This window comes from Equus asinus, chromosome 2 (assembly GCF_041296235.1).
Source record: "Equus asinus isolate D_3611 breed Donkey chromosome 2, EquAss-T2T_v2, whole genome shotgun sequence".
Classification (NCBI taxonomy): Eukaryota; Metazoa; Chordata; class Mammalia; order Perissodactyla; family Equidae; genus Equus; species Equus asinus.
In genome coordinates, this window is record NC_091791.1 from 67,514,932 (window position 1) to 67,536,187 (window position 21,256).

At 47.7% G+C, this 21,256-nt stretch overlaps 1 protein-coding gene across 27 annotated transcripts in view; it reads right to left on the minus strand.

The window, feature by feature from the left end:
• LOC106828660 (collagen alpha-1(I) chain-like) overlaps window positions 1-20,830 on the minus strand; it is a 47,164-nt gene extending 26,334 nt beyond the window's left edge. For 7 of the 27 annotated variants that reach the window (XR_011495983.1, XR_011495982.1, XR_011495981.1 and 4 more), the window contains exon 1: window positions 1,786-3,312. Coding sequence is in view for 2 of the 27 variants with exons in the window: in XM_070491453.1 (XP_070347554.1) it covers window positions 1,786-2,401 (616 nt within the window). In the remaining 25 variants the exon portion in view is untranslated. The other 20 variants (XR_011495990.1, XR_011495991.1, XR_011495985.1 and 17 more) reach the window with 20 other exon arrangements.
• Between the last annotated feature and the right edge of the window lie 426 nt (window positions 20,831-21,256).

Here is a 21,256-nt window from a genome sequence, read left to right on the forward strand (position 1 = left end):
GCCCACGGGCAGGAGGAGCCCCTGCTGCTGCCCCGAGTTGAGGGTTAGGGCTAATTTTATAAGGCATGGGTGTGAGAGTTATCTCTTTACAAGACAAAGGAAAGAAAATGAAAAAAAGTTAAAATGGTATCAGTGCAGGTGGGGTCTGGTCATTGGGTGATCCCATGACTTTTAGACAAGAATCAAATCGGATTAAGTAAAGGTCAGAAGCCACCACCCTAAATCAGTTATATGAGATTGCCAGACAGCAACCAACTTAAGTTCTTGCCTTCCCCATTAAGAGTTTCTAGGAACAAGGTCATCTCTCTTCTTCCTGGTACAGAGAGGGAGGCACATTTTACAGATAGAGATTTACCTTACAAATGTAAATATGTCCCAACAAGGGCAAGTTCCATTCCCCAGAGCCTCCTTCCCTGTCCCAGTTTATCCAAAGCAATCAGCCCCAAACAATCCCGATGCCAAAGAGACATATCCTGGGGTGGCCAATTTCAGGTCCCTACAAGGTTATCCCCCTTTCCTTCACAAATGCAAATATCTCTCAAAGAGCAACCAAATTCCAGTCATCGGAGCCTGCTTCTCATCTGAAGTTTTAAAAGTAACCAGCCTAAACTCCTCATCAGTCATGAAACCAAACGAGTCTGGACACAAGGGGCGGCTCCGTCTCCCTGAGTTTTCTTTCCCGAATGCACCCCGCATTGACTCTGCTGAGCTCACGGCCTTGCCCAGCTCTCTGACCTCTGACCCCTGCCCCCTTTCTCTGTTCCTCTCAGCTACAGGCTGCCACGGTCCAGACAACAAATCTCCAGATGTCCCCTGCTTTCTGACTGTGCTGCGCCTTCCCCAGTGCACACTTCTCTGCAAGCTGCGATTTCAGAACAGACGCAGCCACCGCCCAGCGCACAGGAGCACATCCCGTGGGCTGAGCCTGAACTTAGACGCCTGCATCCGGGCGGGGAGCCGAGGGGCGACGGAAACAACCTACAGCTGGCCGAGCGAGCCAAGAGTGTCCGAATTGCAGAGTCATGAAGGAAAGAGCTGAGGGGAGACAGAAAGGGCCGAGGGTGTCTGAGGGGCAGAGCTTGTACTGAGAGCCGCATGGGGGAGGGGAGGGCCGAGTGCCCATGGAGACAGCGAGGAGTGGCGGAAAGGGCCGAGGGTGTCTGAGAAGCACTGTATTGATGAAGAGAGCCGGGTGGGGAGGGGAGGGCCAAGTGTCTACGGAAAGGACTGAGCGTCGACGACAGGGCGGAGGATCCAGGGAAAGAGCCACTGTTGGGCAGGGAGGGCCGAGGAATGAGGGAAAGAGCCAAGGGCCTAAGGGGAGGGCGGAGCGGCCATGTGGAGAGAGGAGGCACTGAGGGAGCAGAGGCGGAGCGAATGAGAGGGCTGGGCGGCGAGGGGTGGAGGAGGCCATAGGGGCGGGGCCCCACGTGGAGCTGGAGTGAAGTGGGGACTTGGGGATACGGGGATCCGGAGTCTCTCCCCAAAGGCCCAGGAGCCCCCCACCCCCCCACCCCCCCACCCCCGGCGGGCAGGTAGCATCTGGAGTCTTGAGGCCACACGCCGGGATGGAGGGGACCCTGGAAGAGGCGGCGGGGCGCAGGCGGGGGCGCGTCTGGACCGTCGCGTGGCTGTGGACGGCGAGTGGCTGCCCTGTGCTCGCCCGCTGGCATCGTGCGTGCGGCGTCTGCTGAGACGGGACCGTGCAGGGCGCTCCGCGGCGTCCGCTCTGCGCGGCGCGTCCCGTTGGGCGGCCAGGGCTACGGACTGTTCGCGTTCACGTACCTTCGCCTTCGTTGGCTTTCCTTTGCGTTCTGGCAGCTGCTGCTTCCTGCGGGTTGCGGGCCCCCGAGGGGGCGCTGCTGTCACCCGGGGTGGGGGGATGGTGGGCGTGGGTTGTCCCCAGGGCACCATCAGGAGCACTGGCTGACGCGCAGTGCGTGAGGATGGAGCCCGGGCACGTAAGGCCCTGGCTATGACCTTGGCCACGCCCCTGGCCCCACAGTCCCTCACGGGGTCGGGGGGAGGGCGGCCCGGGTCCTGAGTGTCCCCGCCGGGTAGGCAGAGGCCCACGAGGACTGCCGGAGCGGGTGGGCCGTGAGATGGGGTGCGGGAGTGCAGCCGCACCGTCCCCTCCCTGCGTCCCTTGGGGCACGGAGGGCCCCACCTGGGCCCGACTGTCTGCGCTCCAGGCATCGGCCTCCCTCGGGCCCAATTCTCCCACCCTCTCGCCTGCCCTGCTGATGAGCGGCCGCTGGATCGCTCCCAGACTGCTCTTCCCAGGGCACGGTCTGTGTCTCCGAGGGTCTCCCTGGGAGGAGGCCCTGCGCGCTGGCTCAGTCAGACCTGGGGTACTGTAGGGACCTGAAATTGGCCACCCCAAGATACGTCTCTTTGGCATCAGGATTATTTGAGGCTGATTGCTTTTGATAAACTGGGACAGGGAAGGAGGCTCTGAGGAATGGAACTTGCCCTTTCTTAGGACACATTTACATTTGTAAGGTAAATCTCTATCTGTAAAAGGTGCCTCCCTCTCTGTACCAGGAAGAAGAAAGGAGATGACCTTCTTTCTAGAAACTCTTAATACCAAAGGCAAGGACTTAAATCTGCATTTTATTGTGCTTGTCTGGTAACCTCCTGTAACTTCCCTCCCCCTCCCAACGTTGGTATTTCTTTAAGGATTAAGCATCTTTCCTTAGGCTAGGAACTGATTGCTGGGCTCACCTGTGACTACCCAGCTCCAGATAATCGACTTGCCTCCTGCCACGCCCACCACCGAGATAGCCGACCACTACCTGCTGTGTCCATCAAGCACTGTGCCGACAGGGCAATCTTGTGACTATTGTGGGAGGGACATTTCAATCACATGTGAAACACCCTGTTTGGGGGTATATAACTGCTCTGTGCACCCCACTTCTTGGGTGCCCTTTCTTCCTTCGGGAAGAAAGGCCCCGGGCCATGGTTCCTCATAAAGCTTTGTTTAATTTTCTCTTGCTATTCTGTCTCATGTGAATTTAATTCATTCTCCGGCCAGATGAACCCACATTTGGGAAGAGGAAATGTCTTCCTCCCCTACAGGACCCTCCCTGCGTCTACACCCCAGGCGGCAGCCTGGCGCCTGGGGCGAGCGGTGGGGAGGACAGGAGCTCTGTGTGCTGTTTGTTCTGCTGCGAGGAACAGATATTAGCTCAGGGCCAATCATTAAATAAATGAACAACAACAGAAAAAACAGAAAGGAGGACCCCATCCAGCACCAGAGAATAGAAGGTGAAAGATGAGTGAAGCTCTTCCTCAAGCTCCCCATACCCAGGTGCATACCATATGTTCAGTTGTGCCTTGAGGCATCTCAGGAATGTCAGGCTGCACTGGAGTGGCAGAGGTTCCCTTTCCTTTGTTTCCCGAGAAAGAAAGAAAAAATGGAAGGGTTAAGTTTGGTCTCTTCATTGTAACACTTACAGCCAGGCAAATAAAATGTTGAGGCCCTTCTATGTGTTTGGCACTGTGTTAGGCAATGGGGATATGGAGGTAGATCAGAAAGATCTGGTTCCTGCCCTGATGGAGCTGACAAAGGGGAGGTAGGCACTAAACAATTACTCAAAATTATTTAATTACAAACTACCATAAACACAACAAAATAAGATGTGAAAATATTTTGTTTTAGGGTAGGGGTGGGAGAGGTGGAGAACCAGAGGAGGCTTCTTGGAGGAAGTGACACTTAAACTGTGGATCCAAAGCATGAATAGGAATTTCCAGGCAAAGGTGATGGTGGGTGTTCATAAGGAGCAGAGAGTTCCAGATAAGCAGAGACAAGAGCCTGTAGAACTGCCCTGAATCAGGAGGACTTGCACAGTTTGGGGAGTGGGCAACAGCTTCCTCCCATGGCCCTACCTCTTAACAGAAAACCAGGCATTTCTGCCCCCTCTCTCCACACATGTGTATGCCTCAAAGATCAGGCAAAACCTCTCTCTTCCACTTTCCCTCTCCTATCAATAGTAAGAGGTTCTGAATGGGATGAGATTTGAACAGCATCTCTAACCCAGTACCCCCACAATTGGCTTCGGTTGTATTCACAGCATTTATCACTATTTACATTATTTTATGTGAAGGAAAAGCTTTCTGTTTACTGCAGGTGAAAAAGGTTCAGGTTGCTCTGAGTCATAGAGTTTGAGTTAAGGGGATTCTAGAAACAGTATATAGTATACAGGCTGGAAGATGAACTTTGGTGTCAGCCCTGAATGCTAATCTTGAGTCTTCCCTTTCCCAGCCGCAAGCTTTCGGATCCTAATTTTGCCACTTGTGAAAGGGGAGAAAACCAGTGATTTACAGTAATGTTGTAGAGGTAAAAAATTACCTACCTAAAATACTTAACGCAGGGAAGATGCTCAAAAAAGGATTCATTGTTTGTTGTGTCATTATTATCATAACACCTTAGGCAAGTCTAGTTTGCTTAATTGAACACTAATTACGATGGGCCAGGAATTTTTCTGGGCACTGCTCACATGCATCATCCCTGTTAGTATAAGATCTAGATCCTAGATCTTGTCCCAGGCCAGTTTCTCTGCACTTTTAAAAGTTTCTTTAGAAGAAAATACACACTAGTCTCCCTGGTCTCCTTTAAGCTTCCCTTTCTCCCCCCTAACATCTACAAGCATGGAAACAGGTCATGGTTTGCACATGTGAAAATCATTTGAGAAATCTGAGGCAGAGCTGATGTTTTTTCTTTCTAACACAGTGGGAAGGATCGTCTGTGTAGTCCACCAGTTGAAGGTTTGTACTGGAGAAAATAAGCCAAGCTGGCTTCTAGAGATTTCCAGGTGTTGGAAGGGCCAGGTTTTACAATGCTTCCATGAGTCTGAGGGTTACACATCCAGCCCTGCCATCAGCCCACCAGTGACTAGAAATTAGTGGTCTTGAGCACTGGCTGCATATTAGACCCAGCTGGGGAGCTTTAAAAATTGCCAATGATTGGGCATCACACCAGGCCAATTAAATAAGAGACTCAGGGTGAGAACCAAGCTCAACACCTGTGAAGAATTCCCTCGGTAATCCTAAAGTGACACCAGGGTTGATAACAACCGATTTAAATAAAGAATTCTGGCCTCATTGGGTCCACTGAATGAAGCTTTGTGAGAATATAGCTAGCTATCTATATATATATATTTGTGAGAATAATATATATCAAAGATCTGTACATGCCAGACATTTCCCACACATTTTCTTACTTGAAGAATAATGCTCTGTGGTAGAAAGCATCTCCATTTGACAGATAAGGTAACAGAGGCAATAAAGGCTTCAGTTCCCTGCTTAAGATTACAGAGGTGGAGTTAGGTCTTGGATTCTCATTCATTCATTCAACAAACATTTGTTTAATGCTTACATGCTGGGCACTGTTTTAGGCACCATGATACAACAATGAGCAAGAGAGAATCTTCTCATGGAGAGTGCATTCCAGTGGTGAGGGCAAAGAGAGACATAAAAGAATCTCAAATAGTGATAAATGCTATAAACACAACCAAAGCCAATTATGGGGGTAGAGAGAAATGCAGTTGCTATTTTTGATATTTTGCAATGTCTCTGAAGTGACATTTAAATAGAGCCGTGAATAGAGAAACAAGGGAGAAAGCCAAGCAAATGTCTGAGGAAAGAGCATTCCAGGATAAAGCTCTGGGGAGAGCAAAGGCCTCAAGGGCGAGGTGTTTGGTGCATTCAAGCAACAGCTGAGAAGAGAGCCGAGCTAACCTAGAAGGAAAAGGGAAGAGAAGTGGGTCAAGTGTCATGCCGTGTGATTTGAGTTGATTTTTTTTGGGGGGGGGGGCTTCCAGCATTTGTTACTCCTCTGGTGATTACCCACTTCTACTGTTAGCAACTATATTTTGCTTTGTGGAGACCACTCCTCCCCCATCCCAGTGCTGTGGTTTGGTAGGATTAACCCCCAATTCTGACTCTAAACTTGGTCTCTGCTTAGAGACCAATTAGAAGACTAATGTGGTATCTCAATCACGATCTTGGTTCAAAGATGGGCATAAGACTCAATCTGAGACTCAGAGGTGAGAGGAGATGTCTGCTATAATTTCTTAGCTAGTAATGTTCTCTCCTTCCTGGAAAGACCTACAAAAAGAGGGAGCTATGCAGATATGATGACATAGCTGCTATGGCTATTTTGCTGTTGCAGAGGAGTGCCCACCTGGAGAAGTTGGAGGACTACCACGTAGAGCCTAGAGATTATGCCAACACCAAGTAAAGCAGAACAGAGAGCCAGAATGAAAGCAGATCCTTGATTTTGACACCTGAATGGTTAGATCAACCCACACCTATAACACTTGCTCCTGCCAGACTTTGCAGTTACATAAAGCAAAATCTCTTCATTGTCTATACCAACTGAGTTGGGTTCTCTGTCCCTTTGTATAAGTAGTTCTAAGTAAGAATTACTATAGGTATTTTTTTCCTTGATAAAAGGGAAGCCAAACTCTTAGCCATTTTTCTGTCAAATCTTGAGTTACAGGTCTTCAAGAAATGTTTGAGGGGATCAATGAGCCTCTGAGGCTATCTTCATTCCCTCCTAATTATCCCCCATCAGCAGCCATGATATAGCCCTGCTCCATGATTGCTGCTTCTTCCTCTCCCTCACTCACAGGCCCCACAATGAAGAGAAGCAAAGTTGGACCCACACTTCCTTATTGTGAAATACCCCTTTAGACCTTAGACCATACCATGTTTGATGGGCTCTAAATGTTTTGTATTTGTCTTCATGAGAATTCATAGTATTTCTTGGATCTGTGGCTTGAAGTCTTTTATAACTTTTGGAAATTTCTCAGCCATAATTGTTTCAGATATTGCTTTAGCTCCATTCTCTTCCTACTGTCCTTCTGAAACGTTGATTACATGTGTACTGGGTATTGTCAGCATTTCCTATATGTCTCATATACACTTCTTTTTGTATATTTCATTCACTTTTTTCATTCATGCTTATTATTTTAAGCCTCCAAGTTTGCGGTAATTTGCTACAGCACCCTTAAGGAAACGAATACCTTCATTCTCAGTCGTCCAATCCTGGCATAACCAACCCACAATCCCCTGTTGTAAATTCCCTCTGTTTAAAATACCTGGTAATGTTTCTCTTTCTCCACTGAAATACAAAATGATATACCACCCTCCCCCACTCTAAACTCTCAGAACCTTGTATTTTGATCCCAAGGGGAATTAGTGAACACTTCATGTGTGTAGTTAATACCAATGCATATTTTTTCACCTGTCATACTCAAAACTTGCTAATTGCTAAATATTTTGTGCAATTCATCCTTATAATTTCACTTAATATTTCATCTTGGAAATCTTCCTGTATTGAGCCAACCATGCTATTTTACAGCTGAATACTTTTATCAATTGAATATACTGTAACTCAATTAAATGGTCCCTGAAGGATCGTTTTGCTGTTTTCATTTTTAAAAACACTTACCAAAAAAATTCCTGCACTAAACTTATATGTAAATCTGAGAGGATTTTTTTGTGAGATATCAGTAACATAAGTACCTAGCTTTGGGATTCCTAGATCCAAGGGACTATGTGACTGAAATTCTAACACATAATACCAACTTTAATTTCTTCTATAAGTGTACCTATCACAGGGCTATCACCAGAGACTGCTTCATTATATAATAATATTTGTAGAATTATGCCTTTTATGATCCAACTGGCCTAAAAGAACAGCCATCAGGGCAATCATCATTCCTAGTGTTTCGTCACTGGTGAGGCATCTACATTTCTGGGAATAAGGAGATGAAACACAACAAGGAAACCACTGAAGCTAAGCAGCATAGTCAACAATAGTTCTGGGAAATGGGAGTGGTCTCAAGGAACAAAATAACTGAACTCACCTGTAGGCAAGTCAGAGGAAGCTCTGCTCAATTACTCAAGAAAACTCTGTCATCTGTGCAAGGAAAGGAGCCATAAGATGGGTGAACCATATCGTTGCACTGAAAGAATGTGCAATAAAGCTGGAAATTAAATTGATGCTGAAGGAGATTTTTGATACTTGTATCATTCAGGGTGCATGCAGGAAACAGAAACTACTTAAGTATCTCCACTAGAAAGGGCTTTACTATAGGAAATTAGACATCCACAGAATTATTGCAAGGGCTAGTAGAATGGAATTTGGTGTCTGCTGCTAGGCTCAGGCTCAGGGTCAGGCCTCAGCAGATGTAGTCCAGAGATGGGGGAACTGCAGGAAATTCTCCCTGATGTCTCAGTGCCCCTGACCATGAGGTTGGTGACTAGGCAGTGCAAAGTGCCTTTGGGCCACTGGAAAAACTGATGCCTGCCAGGGCCTGGAGTTGCTACCAATGCAGGAAAATAAATATATCAAATGTCCCTGCTGCCCTTCACTACCCCTTCTGCCTTCAAATCTCATGTAACTGCATTACATTGATGGAACTTAAATCAATTCTAGAACCGTGGCATCAAGGGAGTTTTGGAAATGTTCTTTTCAGCCCTCTCAAATATGGGAAGTACTGCAACACAAGAAAGAATGTAGAAGGGGATAGAAATGGGTGTTGAGTGTAAATAGATGACATTTGGTGAAGTCCCCAAGCAGGAATTTCATTGAGCAATACTTGTGCATGTAACAATCAGGGAGTCATGTAATGCTTATGAGTACTTTAGGAATGCTTTGTTAGTGAAAATCACTTATACTTGCTTGTCCAGTATCCTTCCTCCATTTATATATAAATACATTCTTCTCTGGGATCACGGACTACTGTCAATATCCCATACCCTCCCTTAGCCTATGCTGTGGCCACCTTGTTTAATTAACTCTATCACTTTCTCCACCCATCCTTCCCTCCCTTCTTCCCTTCCCTCCACTCTCTGTCTCTGTCTCTGTATCTCTCATTATTTTTTGGTTCTGGTTCTTCCTGAAGTTCTATTTTCCCTCAATTTTATATGTTATTCCATAGCCTTTAAAAATATTTCTTTTGCTTATGTTAACAAAGGGCAGTTTCTGTTTCTAGCAACCAGATAGCCACTGGTAAGAATTTCTATCTCCTTCTTACCTATCAAAAGTCAAGCAAGGGGACCGGCCCTGTGGCAGAGTGGTTAAGTTAGTGTGCTCTACTGCAGGCGGCCCAGTGTTTCATCAGTTCGGATCCTGGGTGCAGACATGGCGCTGCTCATCCAGCCACATTGAGGCGGCATCCCACATTCCACAACTGGAAGGACCCACAACTAAGAATATACAACTATGTACCGGGGGGCTTTGGGGAGAAAAAGGAAAAAATAAAATCTTTTAAAAAAAAAGTCAGGCAAGTTGTGAGATATATGTCCTGGGTTTTCCAGAGGAGTTCTAATGTCATGTGATCTTATTCTCTTCAAATAAAAATGATTGTTAGATTTTTAACTAGTTTGCTTTGTTTATACCTCATAAAACTTTTCCTAAAATGATACCACAAATCAGAAAATATGGCCTCCTGAGCTTCATGTCACTTTGGACATATGGATAGGTAAGGTATAGGTATGCAGGGCCACAAGCTAGACAGCTGATGACCGTATCAGCTGCTGAAGGCCTAGGCAGGGAAGAGAAAGTTGATGAAGTAGCACTCTCAAGAAACATTAATAATCCAATGAAGATATGATATTAGCCCGAATCTGGGAATGAGCTATCGAAGAAGTAGGTCCTGCCTTCTACACTTTCTATAATTTCTTTCCAGGCCCTCTTAGGAGAGACAGGCTTATGCCTATAACATCTTCTGACCCTCTGAGAAATGACAATAATGCAACAACGAAGTCCCAGATCCATTGATATTTCCACACTCATAACATGTATTTTTCAGAGCTGCTAGGAGTTACCTAATATGAGATAAAGCCTCTGGACAACATGGCACTAGAAAACCTCTTTGCCCTTCCTGATTATGTGCTGATAGTAGGGGACCTGTGGATGGCCACTTTCTCACTGTGCTAACATGTTCTTCCCTCTGTGTGAGCGCATCCCTGATGTCTCCCTGTGATTCCAAATTTCCTCCTCTTACAAGAACCCCAGTCAGACAGGATTAGGGCTCCACCTTAATGGCCTCATGTAACTTAATCACCACTTTAAAGTCCTTGTCTTCAAATACAATCACCTTCCGAGGTGCTAAGTGTCAGGGCTTCAACATATGAATTTTGGGAGGATACAATTAAGCCCATAATGGTAACAAGGATTCAAAGAAGCCCAACTTTTGGTACAACCTACTTAAGGTCTCTGAACCTCAGTTTATTCATCTGTGAAGTGGGTATAGAACAACACAACTCCTGGGGCTATTGGGAGTATGAAATGGGATGAGCCATGTAGAATGTCTAGCCTGTGCCTGGGACATGTGAAGTGTGTGTGCATTAAAGCCTTATGCCCCTGAGTCAGGCAGTCATTTTGGTTACCGTTTAACTCAGCTGCTGGGATGCTCATTCAACAGCACCATCTTCCTCTGATTTTACCTTGATCATGAAGCCTAAGTTGTTACCCAAAGCCAGTGCATTTCAGAGCCAGGATTTCCATCTAGGCCTGTGTGATTCCAGGCTCATGCTGCCTTTCTGCATGCATGGGGGCTGAAGGGGTAGGGGAGCTGCTAAACTGGTGAGAAGTTACCTGCAGGCCCTGAGCTTCTTTGGCTACAGCCTGCCCCTAGAACTTAAAAGCCTCCCCATATTTGCATCTGAATCCACACCTCTCCTGGGTCCTAGAGGAGAGGGCAGTAGATACTGAGCTTCTCAAATCGAGGACTGTGTTCAGTACCAAGCCAAGGGTGGAGTCAGCTGTGGAACTCAGCAGTTTGCCTAAAGCCCCTGTGCCTCACCACCATCATACAAGCTTCTGGGTTTCATAGGACTTGCAGGAGCATAGGTATAGAGTATCAAGAACCAAGACTCCAAAGGCAGAGAGCCTGCATTTTACTCAGCTTTACTGATGAATTCATTTATCAGTTACATATTGGTTTTAGCCTCTCTCTGGAGCCTCAGTTTTCTCATTTGAAAGAAATAATACCTACCTCATGGGGCACTTGCAAGGATTAAAAGAGTTAATATTTAGAAAGCACTTAGAATATTGCCTGGAATATAGTAAGCACTATACAATTGTTAGCTATTAATAATAAAAATAACTTTATTAACAATATTATTATCCTCACTCCATATGAATTCTCACGCCATATGAATTGTGGGCTTCTGGAGGAGAAGGTTAGCATGCCTGCAGCAAAGTCATCCGTTCCGTTCGAAGCCAGAGAACAAGTGGGTAAGGAAGATGACCCAGGATCGGACATCCGCAGGCCTGGTGGACAGGCTGTGCAAGAGACAGGCAGGGTGGAATCCCAATGATCCTGAGGATCGAGGAAAGGGAGGATATTTTTGGGGTCCGCTTCTGAAAGCCATGAAAAGAGTAAGCCAGCCACCCATTAAATGGCCTAAATTAAGAGAGGTCCAATAGGGCCCTGAGGAAAACCGGCTCCCCCAGCTACACACACACACACACACTTTGTTCCAGAGGCTGTAGGACTGCCTCAGGCGATACACAAACTGGGACCTGGAGGCCCGGGGCCTTACAGTGATCCTGAATCCGTATTTCAGATCTCAGAAGTGCTCCAGACACCCGTGGGAAACTCCAAAAGTTGGCTATCGGTCCTGATACCAGTCCTGCACAGCTACGAGTGGCTGCATGGAGGGTGCTCCATAGCCCATAACAGGCTTGAAGCTGAGGATGCAAAGGAAGACAAGAAGATGAAAAGGCAGGCCACCCTGCTCGCTGTGGCCCGCCAGTCTCCTCAAGGTAACCTGAGGGAGAGGAGGCATATGCCATGGGTGAGTAACCCCGGCCCCCACCGAGGGGCCAGGAGGCCACCAACAATGTCGGGGGCTAATCGGTGTGCGGACTGCCAAGAGGAAGGGCGTTGGTGGCAAGATTGTCCGAACCGTCCCCAGGGAGGGAAGGGATCGAAGAAGACCGAGCTGTGGCAGTTTCCCTTGACCACAGATGAGACGTGATGGGGCTGAGGGACACCCCCTCCCCCGGTTGGCTCCAGGAGGCCCCGGTGACCTCCGCAGGAAGGAGGAGAGTAGGCTGAATCTTTGCTCCCTAGTGGAGCCATGTTCTTGGTGTTGAATGCCCACAAGGGAAACCTATCTGAAGGAAAGTGTGAACTGAAGGAGGTCTCAGGAAAGGGAGAGACCAGAAGATTTCTGGAGCCCTGGACCTGTGAAACAGGGTCAAAACTGCCTCACTGTGTGTACCAGAATGCCCCCTTCCCCACCCCCTTCTAGGGAGGGACATGCTCTGTAAGTTAGGGGCCTCCACAGGCCGGGAACAGGAGAAAACCGAGATCCAAACGCCAAAAAGTGGGGGAGGTGAGCTGATGGCCCTCTTGCAGGATACAGCAGCCCCTGAGAAGGGAGAGATTCCCCTACATGTTTCAAGCAGGGCTAACTCGGAACCATGGGCCCAAGGACAGGTGGAGTGAGCAGCCGGTGGCACGCCAGGAAAGGTAAAACGGAAGCAGGTAGGTGGCTGCTCCCGGGTAAAACATATACCCCTTGAAGCCAGAAGCCATAAAGAGGAAGCTTTCCCGGAATCAGTAAGTTTTCAGAACAGGGGAATCTAGATTTGCTCGAGACCTTAGTGCTCTCAATGCTGTGTGCTCCTGGGGCTATAATAGTAAATGTCTTCCCTTCGTTTCTGGCACAGAGCGCCTACAACTCCTGTAATTGCCCATATGAGAGCCACATGGCACATCTTTGGTTATGAGAATTACTTTAGGGCTCAGTTCCTGAAATAAGTCCAGAGCCAGAAAGGTGAAGTGGTTTGTCTGGTGTTATTCCTAACAAGCCCCTTTCAACGCCACCTGAACTGGTGTTAACGAGGTGAGTGTTGGAGAAGCCCTAAGGGTGGGGCCTGGGTGCTGGGGAAACCACCTGTGTGATTTGATTCCGGGCTTGGAAGTTTCAGGCCCGTCCCCGCCCCCACCCCTGGGGTGGGGGAGGGGGCAAGAGGGGCTGAAGACCACGTTGAGTAGCCAATGGCCAATGACTGTAATCGACTATGCCTAGGCAATGGAGTCTCCGTTAGACTCCGAAAGGACGGTGTTCAGACAGCTGCCGCGTTGGCGAACACATGGAGGTTTGGGGAGAGTGGCACACCCAGAGAGGCCCTGGGAGCTCCTCCTCCCTGCCATACATGTTTTGCTCTATGCACCTCTTCCATGTGGCTGTTCAGAAGTGAGAGGTTCTCCTGAGTTGTGTGAGCCGCTCTATCAGAGCACTCAAACCCAAGGAGGGGGTGGTGGGAACCTGAGGTCTTCCAGCTGGTTTGTCAGGAGCACAGGTCACGACCCGACCTTGCAATTGGCATCGAAAATGGGGGCAGGGAGAAGGATAATCCTGCGGGGTGTGATTCTATCCCCAGGAGGATAGAGTCAGATGTGAGCTAAGTATGTTCAACTTCTTGACCAGTAAGGGATATAAGGTGTCTAAAGGTATGGCTGTGCTTTTTCTATTTTGGATCCTTTACATTGGATGCATGGCTATCAGCCTCTCTGATAAACTACGGGGACCAGAAAGGGACGCTTTTGAATGGGTAAGCTAGACACCATGGTGAAAGGATAGCCCCCATGCTTGAGAGCTGTAGCTGTCACCTGCTTGTTAATCAAGAAAGCAAAAAAAATTGGCTATGGGCCTACCTATGAGGGTTTGAACCCCTACATCAATTCTCTAGTCTACCAGTGACTGAGGACACCTCTGGCTATCCCAAAAGAGAATACTGCACTGTCAAGATATGATGCTAGATTCCCTTCAGATTTCTTTAAAATCCTGTCATATCTTAAACCCTGCTGCCCTTCTCCTTGATTCCAATGGGTCTTTAAGCCATGCCTGCCCCGAAGTGACCTCCAGCCACAGAGGTCTCCAGAGTGAATCATGGACGTTAAACATGGGCCAGAGATGCTTAAACTGCTAGAAGTGGTACAGGTCCCCAAGAAAGTAGCCGGGATCCATGGTAAAGGACATAATGTGGCTGCTGCAGCTGCAAAAATGGCCGCTCCATCAGGAGAGCTTCTCTAGTTACCATTAATTTCCACACTGCCCTTGTGTGAACTGACACCTTCTGTGAACTTACTACAGATGAAGTGAGGAAAGCTACTACACAGCATTATCAGTGGTCCCCAATAGTCAAGGGCTGGATGACAAACAAACGAGGCAAGGTTTATGTCCCCAAATAGCTTTAGTGTACTCATCCCAGCTTAACTCGCAAGGATTCAACCCACTTTGATTTTGGTAACACCATGACCTCACAGAGACCATCTCTGACCTCATAGAGGCCCCTTCTGCCCTCACTGACAGACAGAGATCTCAGCTGACCTAACAGAGACATCCCCTGACACTTTAGACACTCCCCCTGACCACACAGAGACATCCCATGCCCACACAGAGACTTGTCTGACCACCCAGAGACCTCCACTGACCTCATGGTAAACCCCTCCTCCCTCAAAGTGAGGTCTCCTGATTTCACAGAGAACTCCCTGAACACACAAAGAACTCCCATGACCTCCAAGAAACTTCTAGTGACATTATAGAGACCCCCATCTGACCTCACTGAGACCTGATATCACAGAGGCCAACAATTACCTCAACAAGACCCCCTACAACACAGTGAGAACTCCACTAATTTCATGGAAACCTCAAGTGACTCTCACCAGATCTAGGATGTCAGGGAAATGAAGAGAGGATGGTGGGTGCACCCGCCCCTCCCCAACTGACTAATCCCATGGGTCCTATTGACTTTTAGCACTCTGGAAGCCCTGCTCCATGGAGGGAAAACCCTTCTTTCTATCTACACATGCACAGCAAAGGAGACTGGTCTCAGGAAGGCCCTTGGGCTTGCTGAAGGACAGGTACTTGTGGCACTGAAAGTGTAGGGGAGCCCACTGGTGGTGGCCGGGTGCAGCTGCTGGTGAACTGGGATTCACAAGTTCTACAACTGTGTCTCACATCCCCTTCTCCCCTACTGCTCAGGTCCCACTTCCATCCTTTGAAAATAGCTTTCTGCCCCTCTTTGCCTATCAGGGACCAGGGGACAGGGCAAGGCTATCCCTCCTGCATGCTGATCATCCGGGGCCTCCTTTATTGTTTGACAGAACAAGGCCTCACGTCAGGAAGGAACTTTTCAACACAGGGAGCAGTAAATGTTTGACAAGTCAACAGGGCTCAGGAACGCTAACCAAAGGAGTGTGGCAACACTAGGCATGCCATGCCCCCTGCGGAAATAGTGGGGAAATTGGCAGGCCTGCCCTTCCATGGGCAGGCACCTCCCTTCACTCTGGAGTTATGAAAGCCATGCCCTCCTGCTGCCTAGAGCTCTACTCTTGAGAGAAATCCATGACTAAGGGCCAAGGCAGGCCTTACCCTGGCCATCTCCCTGGGTGCACTGTGGCAGGGCACAGGGAGAGGCGTATCCTCTGGAGGAGCCTGCTTTGTCTGAAGGAAGCTGACCATTCCAGCTTCCTGGGATGTCTCTGTCCAGGGTCTAGGATGGGGAAAAGGATCCTGAGACCTGAAAGTACCTTGGCAGTTGTCATCAGCCTGGTTGGAGCAGGAGGCTGCCAGGCAGCTAGTGTGCCCAAACTGTGTCTCAGCCCCTCCACATTCGGGCCCCTCCTAGGCCAGGCCGGGCTCCCAAGGGAGGATGATGAACTTGGCAGCAGCCGGTGCAAGGGCACCAGCAGCGGGGGTGGTGTCCCACAGCCTCCTGGGATGCATTGGGTGGGGTGGGGCCCCCCTGTGGTGTGGCATGTGGAGTGGGCTGACTCTGGTCACCTCTAGGGCAGGGATCCACCTCAGCTCAACAGATGCAAATGCAACAAATGACACTTGGAGAGGAGCTCAGGGATCTTCATGCCCCTGCCTCAGGGTAATTCCTCTTGCCCCACGCACGATTCCTATCAGACCCAATCCCAACGTGCCCAGGTCCAGATTTGAGACCACAGTGGTGAACTTGGAACCTACTTCTTACTTCCCTGTCCAGCCTACTGCAGTGGTGTTCTTGGTGGTTGGGGAAATGGCACTGGCGGTGGCTGCAGTGGTAAAGGCCATGGTGGCAGCTGCTCCCCAGACATCTGGCATCTTGGGGACCCGAGGAGTGCATCATTGTTGCACCCACACCCTCCCCAGCGCCCCATATCTCCCATCTGTCCTAGTGACTCTCACCACTCCAGGAGCCCTGCTTTCTTGACTTACAGCCATCTCTTTGACTGCACTTGTTTAAATTACATGGCCTTGAAACCTCCCTCCATAAACTATTCAGATCAAAATCCTCCCTGGAACCTTCTGAGTTGGCTGAGAACAGAGCAGCAAAGTCCACAACATTCTCCGAAGTTAGAGGAAAGATTTTCATCTTGAACTTCCTGGGCACACCCCTGGCCTCCTAAGCAGGCTTCATCTGACCTTAATTATGGATTTCAGGCCATCCCCTTCTGTCTTTTTGAATCTGGTCTGCCTATCAGTATTTCATGTTCTGGAGAATATCTTGGGTATTTTCCAGGTGAAACTTCAGAGTTTCCTCATGGCTTTGCTGCCTCAGTTGGTCCAACAGCTTATGGAGGTGGGCCTCCTGGGCCCACGTGACTTCACATATGTTAACTCACCGTGAACCTGTGAGTGAAAGCATCTCACACTAGTTCTATTCAATGGGTTCTTCCCTAATGTGAGATTTCTGCTTATTGGAGGAGATAAGAGGCACTTAAAAGACTGCCCACAGACGTTCATTCATTCTTTTCTCTATGTATGAATTCTAGGCTAATCAGTCAGTCATAGTTCCTGGTTAAAAACCTTCCCCATGTAAGTTACATATGCACGGTGTGTTACTCTCTTGCATGCATTGAGATTTCTTCTTCTTCTTCTTTTTTTTTTTTTTTGAGGAAGATTAGCCCTGAGCTAACATCTGCTGCCAATCCTCTTTTTGCTAAGGAAGACTGGCCTTGAGCTAACATCTGTGTCCATCTTCCTCTACTTTATATGTGGGACGTCTGCCATAGAATGGCCTGCCAAGTGGTCCGATACTGCACCCGGGATCCAAACTGGTGAAGCCTGGGCCACTTAAGTTGAACGTGTGAACTTAACTGTTGTGCCACTGGACCAGCCCAGAGATTTCTTCTTTATAACACCTCAACTGTACAGTTGGTTAATTTTGTAACTTCATTGTGTTTCATAGACTAGGTATTTGAGCCATGTTTATACAATTGTCCTTTTATAAGATCTCAGGTTATAGCTCTGAGCTCAGGTCAATATCTTTCCTAAATTAAAATTATGCAAAAATTTCTGCTGGGATGGCACTTACTCCCAACTCAAATTATAGTCCCGTTATTGTGCTTTACTAGTAATCATCCCATTCCCAGGCCTCTAATGTAGGGGACCAGGGTTCAACCCAAGAAACTTACCATCACTGTGCAGTTAGATGGATCCTTCCTGCAGATATCTGGTATAGGTACCATTTCTTGGTTTTAAAGGTTACTTCTCCTGCCTAAAGTCAATTAAAAAATAAATTTCTCAAGAGGCATTAGGGAACCCAAGTGTTATACAGCATGCAAGGCAAATATTGACCCTTACACAGGGCAAGAATGTGAAATGGAGCAATGTACTAGTGTCTAAAAACATGTTTTAGGGCACTGTCAATTACAAAATGTTTTCAAGATTGAAGAGAAAACTAAGACGGATTTTGGTAAGGTTATGAGAGAAGAAATCATCAAGGGGAAGGGATGAGGGCAAAGTTCACAATATGAAACTTTTGATCCAAAGAGGACATAAACTATAAATAAAAGACATTGACAAATGCTAGGAATAATGACAACATTGAGAATTTTTCCCCACTGGATTCTCATACTTTCCTGAAAAGACCATTGACTTAAGGAAACCTGCAGTTGGCATTACCAAGGTCCTGATCCCTCACTGACTAGGCTTCTTCTCATAGTGAACACACATGCCTGGAGCTTACCCAGCTTCAGGCCTTGTGGGAATCCCCTTTCTTCCCTCCACAACTTCTCTCCTTGCTCCAATGGGAAATTGTGTCTTATTTGTGGAGTTGCCACCCTGTTCATGGGAAAAAGCCACTTGAATTTTGAACTGTGTTTTAAGAACCATACATATTCCTCAAGTCAAGGACAGGATCTCAATGAACAACTAAGTGAGCATTGAAGAAAATCTTGTAAGTCCTTGAGCAGAGCAGGAGGAACACCGTGACACCAAGCCCAAAGCATTGAGGAACTCGTGGATGTGCACGAGCAAGCTCACAGAGTAAAGATCCCCAGTGTTTTCAACAAGGGAGGAATTAAATGTTTCTAGTTAATCCAGAATAACCTAAGTTTATGCCTGCCTGTTATTTTTTCTACTGTGGTCTCAAACTCTGGGATTGCTGCTTAGAACAGAATAATTACTTAGGAATTGTTTAATCTTATTGTTTAGTTATTTAAAAAAAATCCATTGAGTTTTCAGCACTGTTCTGGGTGCTGGCAATAGAGCAACAACAAAAACATAAAATTGTGGTCAAGAAGACTATATTCTAGTGAAGGGACAAGTTACATGTCACTAAATCAATAAATAAACAGAATTACCTTCTCGTAGTTGTGTTATGAAAGAATAAAAATGAGAGCTGAGAGGGGAGCATGATATGTGGAAACTTCCCTGGATACTTGAGTAAATAAGTCCTTGTTGACAGACTCAACAACAGAGAGAAGATGACTGATGTTCTCCAGCATCACATCTCTGTATAGCTTTTGCTGGGATGCGCCCACCAAGGCCTATTCTTCCTGGGTGAAGTCCACAACCACATCCATGAAGGTCGCTGATTCCTAAAACATTGTGGACATTCTGGTTGAGACGGGGACATCTCTACCAGAGTCCAGGGGCAGAAAGTTGACATGATAGAGTTGGGGAAAGGAGGCTGTAGGTATAGAAAGCTCAAGTCCTCTTTGGGGTTCTAGCCAAACGCTTCCCTGTGCTGATCTGGCATGTGTTATTCATGCATAACTACAAACGTATATACAGTCTGTACACAGCCTTAATACATACTAGCTTCATTATAAAGGAATATCACATGATGTGCAATGTGAAAGAAACTGGACATTTCCCAAAAATATGGTAAATCTCATTTACAAACTGGCGCGTTTAATATAGTTTATTGGTTGTCAACTTAAGAATACATAACTAGACTCTCCTCACCAATTTAAAGTAAATCACAGACTCATCACATAGCAGGCAATATCAATTGCCTGTGACATATAACTGTGATTATATGTAAACATTTCCCCTATAGGAACCTTACCTTTCTCCTTTGTGAAATGGTTTAACAACCTCTTACAAATGTTGACAGATCCAATGAGCTAATTTGCAAAGCACTTCCTTTATATCAAACACTCAATACACATAAGTAATAAGTACGTTATTTGAATGAAGCCATGCTGACCATTCTGCAGAATGGAACAGACTTAGAGAACACGGATCGGCATGTGCAGCCTCTGTCTCTTATCCGTACACATTCCCTGTGTTCACTACAAGGTAGAAGGACAGATGGTCCAGAAACACAACCCAAGGGTCCCTGATAATTCTATACAGAAGGATGGCCCTCGCCTGCCCCACCTACAGTGAGGTTTCCATTGTCAATTTTCTCTGGGACCTCCAAGCATCTGTTATCATTGTAGTTTAGTCCTATGCATCTGATAACAGGTAACAGAAGCCTCTCAATTGTATATGGTCACTCCAGGAACCCCCAAATGGCCACAGAACCCTCCACCCCATCCCCAACACTGCCCCTCATCCCTGCCTGCTGAGCTGTGCTCACCCCACCCCAGCTCCGACCCACCCAAAGTGAGTCCGACCCACCTGAAGAGTCCACAGCCGCCCCATAGAGACAGCAGCTGAGCCTGAGACCAAGTCTGAGATGTCTGAGCGTGACAGCGGTGCCTGCCATAAGACTTGGATGCCTTCTGTGGCAGGAACATCCTCTTCAGGCCTCACGCAGGCTGAAGGTCCCGCCCCAAATATTCAGGGCAAGAGCAAATTGCAGCGGCAGGCCAGCTGCTCCATGGCCTGAGGGCTGAAAGGAGTCGCAGTCACTGCTGCTTATAGCGCTTAGGAGAGCACCAGTGTATCAACCCTTTCCTCCATCATGCCGGTTGCCACGCACATCACGCTGTGCGTTCCTCCACTCCCCTCCCCTCCTGCAGCTCCCCACGCCCACCACGCTCTGCGCTCCTTCACGGCCCTCCCCTTCCTCCCGGCATCCTCCACGCTCTGACCCTGCAGCCATGCTGCCTGGCTAAAGCTGGTTTAATTAATGGCGCCTGAGGCCAGCTCCTGAGGGCTCCTGAGGCAGTTTGAAACCCAGCAAAAGCTCCCTGGCTGATAAAAGTTCAGTGGCTAAAATGGAAATACTGGGACCCTGGTAGGTGGAACTTGCATTTCAAAGCCACCTTTCCCTCCATCCCCTCCATCTGGTCGGGCTACTGGAACCCTCACAGTGGAGAACTCCCAGCTGAGGGGTCTACACTTTGGTCATGCCTCATAGAAGAACAGCCCCAGCCATAGTATTAAAAGGAGGAAACATCACAGCGGACAGCTCTAATTCCTGCACTATAGACAGGAAATGCGGAAGCCCAGTAAGTGACCCCCAAGCCCCTTCTCTGAGGCCCCACTCAGTGGGTCCACAGGACCTCCTTACCCACCATGGGCCTCTTGGCCTAGTTAACACAGGCAACAAGACCAGAAGTTCCCAGTGTTTTTTCCCAAAATGTTCGTGTGGTTTATCTAGGTCACTGTATTTTGGGATCTCTTTGTTAGAACAGCTTAACCTACACCTTAGCTAATATACCCTTCCCCAGGTCATCTGACTGATAAATCAGATGGAGCTGTTCGTTGTTACACAACATTGACCGTGTTCCAGATGCTTGTCACTTTCAATTTCACCGTTACTTAATACTTATTAGAAGTTTTGGGGTGAAAAGTAAAATTCACAGAGCCCAGCGTATGAAGAGTGTGCTGTTAAATTATTCCTCCAGAATCTCCAGATGTTCTTTTTGGATTAAGACAGGCCATCAGAGAATCGCACACCTGGCTGTCTTGATCTGGTTCCTTGGAGAATTGCTTTGTGGATCTGAGCCTTGGCCCCACGCCATCGGCCCACACTGAGGAGTGCCTCAAACAACCCCGTGAGCCCCACTGCTTCATTGCCTGGAGGATGTGATTGAGGATGTGGTTTTCTGCC